The sequence below is a fragment of the Ostrea edulis genome, chromosome 6, assembly GCF_947568905.1.
Source record: "Ostrea edulis chromosome 6, xbOstEdul1.1, whole genome shotgun sequence".
Taxonomy (NCBI): domain Eukaryota; kingdom Metazoa; phylum Mollusca; class Bivalvia; order Ostreida; family Ostreidae; genus Ostrea; species Ostrea edulis.
Genome location: NC_079169.1, coordinates 87,045,266 through 87,051,988, shown reverse-complemented (window position 1 = coordinate 87,051,988; position 6,723 = coordinate 87,045,266). Strand labels below are relative to the sequence as shown.

At 38.3% G+C, this 6,723-nt stretch overlaps 1 protein-coding gene across 1 annotated transcript; it reads right to left on the bottom strand.

The window, feature by feature from the left end:
- Positions 1-2,403: 2,403 nt before the first annotated feature.
- On the bottom strand, positions 2,404-5,509 carry LOC125647459 (uncharacterized). The gene has a single exon (XM_048874131.2). The coding sequence runs from the start codon at positions 5,430-5,432 to the stop codon at positions 2,421-2,423; it is 3,012 nt and encodes a 1,003-aa protein (XP_048730088.2). The 5' UTR covers positions 5,433-5,509; the 3' UTR covers positions 2,404-2,420.
- Between the last annotated feature and the right edge of the window lie 1,214 nt (positions 5,510-6,723).

Below are 6,723 nucleotides of genomic sequence, written 5' to 3'. Positions count from 1 at the left end.
TGAAGATATGTAATTTCAAATGTAAACTTTTGAGCACAAACCGCGCAGGATTCTTGAACTGCATATAGTCACCGATTCAATACTTATTTTATCGCTCTTAATATATCATGAATTTTGGATTACCTAAATTTATCCAGATGAATGTTTTTTATATCAATTCAAATTTTAAAAGGGTTTGGAAAGGTTTATATTTTGTGGCGGAAGGATTGCTTAATCAAAAAGCTATAACAAATGCTCGATTTTATCGTTTCTTTTTCATCTAATGTATTGTCAATATATGTACTCCTACATCTAGAAGTACCCGCGACGTGTATTTTATTTTTTATTTTTATTTTTTTATTTTTTTTTTTGTTGTTGTTGTTGTTGATGCAATGACTTGGAACTATTTCAAATGTTGCACTAAGTAATCTATTATAACGATATGTGTCTTATATTAATTCACAACATTTTATAAATTACACAAATAAAATTAACACCCAGCCCACACGGATCTATACGTCACTTTGAATCAATATACATTGTCTGTATCATAATAATGTCTATATGTGTATATGTAAACGGAGATATCAGATTTATATACTCGTAGATTTCTTCACAATTTTTGCTGTGTGGTTTTGTAGGAATTGAACATGAAAACTGATGATGTAAAGACTTTTTAAAAGGTTAATATACATTATTTTCCAAACTGAACACCGATCATTAAGAACGTCCGTCTACATGTATATAGTGTAGCGGACAGTATAAGAGGGAACTTATACTGCCTCGCTGGAGAGCTAGCTTATCTAGTGATGTGGTAAAGTATCTCTCTTGATCACGCAATTAAGTTAAGCAACGGCGAGCGTGATCAGCACTTGGCTGGGTGACCGCTACACGTTACAAACTGGTGGCAGCGTACTGAGCGTAGTGACTCTGCTGTTTGGCGAAGACCTGCTTCAGTCTCTTCGGAGCTCTGGGTACGGACGTGGATTCGTCCGGGCACGACGGTGGTTGTCGTCGGGAACGGCGGATCCCGTCACTGAGCAAGTGCCAAACACCCAGAGAGGATTCACGCTAAGCTTCGGGACGAAGCTACCCCGAGTGGGGGAAGTGTAGCGGACCGTACAAGAGGGAACTTATACTGCCTCGCTAGAGAGCTAGCTTTTCTAGTGATGTGGTAGAGTCTCTCTCTTGATCACGCAAGTTAAGCAACGGCGAGCGTGTTCAGCACTTGGCTGGGTGACTGCTACACGTTACAGTATCAGAATTCACCTGAAATTTTGTATTTAGTTTCTTGGCCAATAATTTAAAACAGAATTTATAGCTTCCTTTATCGACTTAGATTTTTCTCTAATTTTGACAGTGTAATTGTCTGTTGATGGGTGTTGTTGACTATCGTTTAACAAAACTTGTCACTGAAAAGGGCTGCAACAAAAGAGGAATCAATGAACTGTCCCAGATTTATCTAGATCCTATTGTGAAGTATTGCAGTCCTTCAAGAAACCCAATTCTATCCTGTCAAAAACCCAACCCCATATACCGTATAGTCGTAAGATTGTATCATTGGAGTTTAGGTGTAGTCGTAAGATTGTATCATTGGGGTTTACCTAGGTATAGTCGTAGGATTGTGCCATTCGGGTTTAAGTATAGTCGCAAGATTTACCATTGGGGTTTAAGTAGTCATACTATTGGATCATTGGGACCCGAGGAGATCCGGCTTAGAATTGGTCTTCAGTACCCTTTGCTTGTCGTATGAGGCGACTAAATGGGGCGGTTCTTCGAATGAGACCGTAAAAACCGAAGTCCCGTGTCACAGCAGGTGTGGTACGATGAAGATCCCTCCCTAGCTTACAGGCCATAAGCGTCGAGCATAGGCATAAATTTTGCAGCCCTTCGTCGGCAAAGTGACGTCTTCGTATGAATGAAAAATTCTCGAATGGGACGTTAAACAATATACAATCAATCATAATGTATCATTGGGGTTTAGGTAGTCGTATTTATTTGGTATCTGAAAGATTGTGTCATTGGGGTTTCGGTAATCATAAAATTGTACCATTGGAGATTAGATATTTTGTGAACTTATACAAGCTTTCACTGTTGATATCAAACTCCTATGTTTACCCCCCCCCCCCACCTTGTCTAACTGTATTGTTCCCAATCCCATGTTTATAGTTCAGAGTTCAGATAACAAGGGTCGGTCCCTTAAAAAGAAAAAATCGTGGGTCTTTGTATTACATGTATTTCCTCCGAATTGTTTAAAACATCACCCTGAAAACTAAATGGATTAGCGTGTTCCTGTAAATCATACACAGGAAAGATTGTGGAGCTATTATTTTATATTTTCCTTACATTTTTGCATTTGACATCATTGTAAATAAATCATATTCACAAACAATTCTCCTATCACATAGTTTAATAATAAATATAGTTACACTGTTCACTTCTTAAAGACTCGTGAAGACGATGTCAGTTGGTTTATCCCCTGTGGTAGAGAATTTCCTCTGTCTGTAATAGAGGCGCGTGAAGGCGTCAAACCTGGGTGCGCGATACCAGCTGGGAGAGTGACACTTTGGTCTGTAACTTCTGTCACTCACAACCGATTCCTGTACAGGTTGTCTAACGACGCTTTCCACGGTGGTCAGCAAATACTGCATATTTCTATGTTTCTGAATATTGGCCGGTTGCTCGATGTCGTAATAGCTGATGGTGGGCCCAATAGCCAAAAACATGGAGTCGTTCAATATGGTGGTTACGTTCGGTAGCACGGTGGATAAAATAGCAATGGTTTTAGAAACACATGTAGACATGGACTTCTGTCCTGTTTTCATGACTTTGTACAGACCTTGAATACAAGTGTCGATCTCAATTTCATTAATGGCCCCTGATATATTGTCCGTTTTCAATCGTACTGGGTAATCCTCAAAGTCATTCCATCGTTTTAACTCTGCGTCTGAACCATTCTTTATCATGAGACACGCGACTTTAGAAATATGAGTGAATATGCCATCAATGCTACGTTCTATCAGAATGACTGGTGCATACAGCCGTAATTCAGGATTTCTGCCATTCACATTTTCCTGCATTACATCAACAACAAGTTCAATACCGGTTGCACTTTTCGATTTCTCTTTCGATGGATGCAAGTCAAGAACCTTAGAAAATTTCATCTGATCTTTGCACATATTTCTAAAGTTGTTCTTTTTTGGAAAAGTAGTTTTTCTCTGACGCTTTTTCTTATGAACGCCGCCACTGAATTTCAAATGACCGAGGTTCATTTTCTCCTCCCTCTTTGTTGAAATTTGAAGTTTAAGATTTTGCGCTGAACATGGCATGAGTAAAATTTTGTCACCAAACTGAAAGGCATAAAATGGCACATTATTTTCTATTTTTTCTGTATGTAATTTTGTTTCTGCAGAATGTGTTGTTATTAGTGTGTCATTTGAATTCACATTTATACCTGAATTACCGGATTCTTCATCGAAATTACCAGTTTTTTCAAAAGTCGTCGAGGGTGTTTTTGTGTAAGCATGATCCGACATCTTCTGTGGAACTTCTATGAGGCAGTTGTTATCGATACTTTTCATTATTTGTTCATATTCACAATAAAAACATCCGGTGCATTGTCTCTCCGGGAGGACTGGAGTTAGTCTAACTGGCGAGTTATTAGGTACTCGGCAGAAAGACGACATGTCTATATCGATGGTGGGGTCGTCTATGGCGTCATAATTTGACATTGCCATGGCGGTATCCAAATGTTTTTGTTCTGCAATAGATTCACAGTCTCTTTTCGATGTGGGAATAGCATAAAACTGTGATATCGCTGAACTGTGTCCTTTCAAAATGAATTCTGGGGATTTTTCAAGGCAAGTTGTAACATTTTTGTTCGGTGATAAAGATTGTGATACACGCGACTGTGCCTTCTTTTCGAAAGATTTGCAAGTTGGACTATGCGGAGCTTGAATGCTGTTTATATTCAAAAGACCCTGTGTTTTCTTCATGGTGTGAATACGAGGACAGAGTCGAATTTGTGACTCGGTGGTTTTAGTCCCAATGGGCACAGTCGTTACCTTTCCTGTTTTCTTGTATCTTCGTCTCAGTAATTTGCTTGTGTTCTCCGTCAGTCCTGGAAGACCTGTTACAGTTATAGTCGGTTCTAATTTTGATCTCACTGCTCTTACGAAAGTATGGTAATCTTTTGGAACAACAATTGACGGCTTTTGAAATGGTATTGTATAGCGTGTATTCTTATATCTCTTTGTGAGGGATTTCTCGCACTTGTTTGGTAATTCTTCGCCTAATTCGTCCTTTAACTGATTTCCTTCCGAAGATTTTCCATATACCATAAACGAAACAGAATCTCTTTTTCTAGAAATATTTCGGCGAGGAAGAGTTGATTTTGTGGGTCTTTTTGCTTTGATATTTGTATTCACAGCATCCTTTGTCATGGATATATCACCATGTCTTTGATCATTTATGACCAGCTCGTCTTTCCTGTTGAGTAGTTCTCGGACAGTTGGGGGTCTGTGTTTGACATGAGAAAGAATACTGGGAACAACTTTACATCTCTGGACTTGTTCTGTATCTTGATCTACAGGTAGATTATCGTAAGGTTCGGTTGCGATATTTTTTAGTTTGGAAGTAAAACGAGCTCTGGCTTCTCTAAGTGCGGACGCCATCACTTCCTCTGAATCAGCTTTATGTTCAATAAATGTCATGAAAGCCTGATTTTGTTTTTGTGTTTCTGTTCTTGGTTTCATGTCAGAGTGTCTTAACACAGGCAGATTGGCTTGCGTTGATGTCGTCTTTACTTTCGGAGGACTGGTCTTCGTGGAAGTTTGTAAATGGGGGAATTTTTTAACATCACTAGCAGATGAAAGTTGGAGGGAACACAATATATCTGATGCAGGCAACCTTTTTGTTTTATCATCAGAAGAATGATTTTCTAGTGACAGACTACTATCATATTTGTCCCTTGATGTGGAACCCCTAATTCTAGCATTATCTTCGTGTTTAATGGTCATCGAAGTCAAGTTCAGACCTGGGGTAGGTTTCAAGTTCTTATAGATATTCTTATTTGAATGAATGTAACGGAATTTGCTATCTTTTGGTGAATCACGTGATAATACGTTTACATGACCAGAGGTGGCCCTTTGTCCTGGAGATGTACTCTTGGCTGGCTTTTTCTGATTACTTGAGGTCTTTATATTGCTGGATTTGGGTTTGAAATATTGGTTTGACGCGCTACTGTTATGTTTTACTTTATATTCAATTGAATATGAAAAAGATTTATCGGGCTGAAGGCTATTAATGGACGATTTAATGCCCGTTTTTTCATAATCTGTACGAATGCCACGAAATGTATCTCCCATTGCCAACTTTTCCAATACCACAGATGCCTTTTTCATTTTCTCTGGTGTGTTAATTTTAAGTATCTCTCCTGTCGAACATTTCATCATAACTTGTTCCTCTTTGATCGCCGGTTTATGAAAAAGTCTGCCGGTTTTGTCGTCTGCTTGGCCGGGATCCAGATCAGATTTCCCTGCACAGGCTTCCATATCTACTTTTCAAAACAAAACAAAACCGTATTCATTAAAATGTATCACTTATACCAATTGTTCGTGTCATTAGTTATGTTACATATATACATAAGTAAATATCCACACAAGTAATAGTTTGAAAAAGAAAAATCAGAACGCTGAAAATGCCTCAAGCGGTTTCATTTTCAAGATTTTATAACGAATGTGACCGGTTGAGTTATTTTCGGCGTTCTGGTTTTATCAAAGATTTTACATAAGATTGCTAAAGATAGTAAAAGATGTAGAAATTATACAAAAAAAGTTAGTACCAAATCTTCACTAAGTCTACAAACGTATTTACACTGACAATTTCGTGTTTATTGTTTTTACACACTGAATTTGACTACGGATCACTCCGTTTACCTGATCAAGATTTAGTATAGGGCTCATGGTGGGTGTGACCGGTCGACAGGGGATGCTTACTCATCCTAGGTACCTGATCCCACCTCTGGTACATCCAGGGGTCCGTGTTTGCCCAACTCTTAACTTTGTATTCTTTATAGGAGTTATGAGATTGATCACTGTACGTTATCTTCACACCTTTTCATGTACATTAATTAAGAAAACTGTTTTCAATCATCCCCTTTTTCATAAAGTTGTGTTGTTATATGTAGTTTGCGTTAGCATCTATTTTCAATAAGATATTTAAAGTATTCAATATCGGTCGCGATAGCCAGTGATGCAGCGTTCGCTTCGTAACCGGGAGGTTGTGAGTTCGAGCCTTTTCACAGTGGCGAATCACGGGAATAATTCATAGTTGAATTATTTCTCTTCATTTTTTAAAGTGATTCTACGGTTTATCATCCCCCTCTCTCTTTTGCTATCAGGATTTCTCGGATATAGTTGGATGGATTATTCATGAAATTATAAGGTATGATAGAAAATAAAATTGTCTAGAGGTTTTTTTTTCTATTGTTCTTTTTTTTCCAAAATTCATTTCCGGTCGGCAAACATGGTCGATATTCTGTTTCAAAAAAGAGATTTTGTCCACAAGTTTTCTCAGAAACGTTAGCAGATTTACACACCAATTTTTTTGTGGTTAATGGACCTCGAGTAGTAGGTGTACGAACGGGGTGAAGAATGTCGGCCGTCACTTCCGGTCGTCGCAGGAAGTGATAAAATAAATCAAAATTTTCAAACTTTCTCTTTTAAATCGAAACCTATATACCAC

What these genes read in the sequence shown, in the direction of transcription:
- LOC125647459 (XM_048874131.2), bottom strand. Translation starts at nt 5,432, where the DNA reads ATGATGAAATGTTCGACAGGAGAGATACTTAAAATTAACACACCAGAG.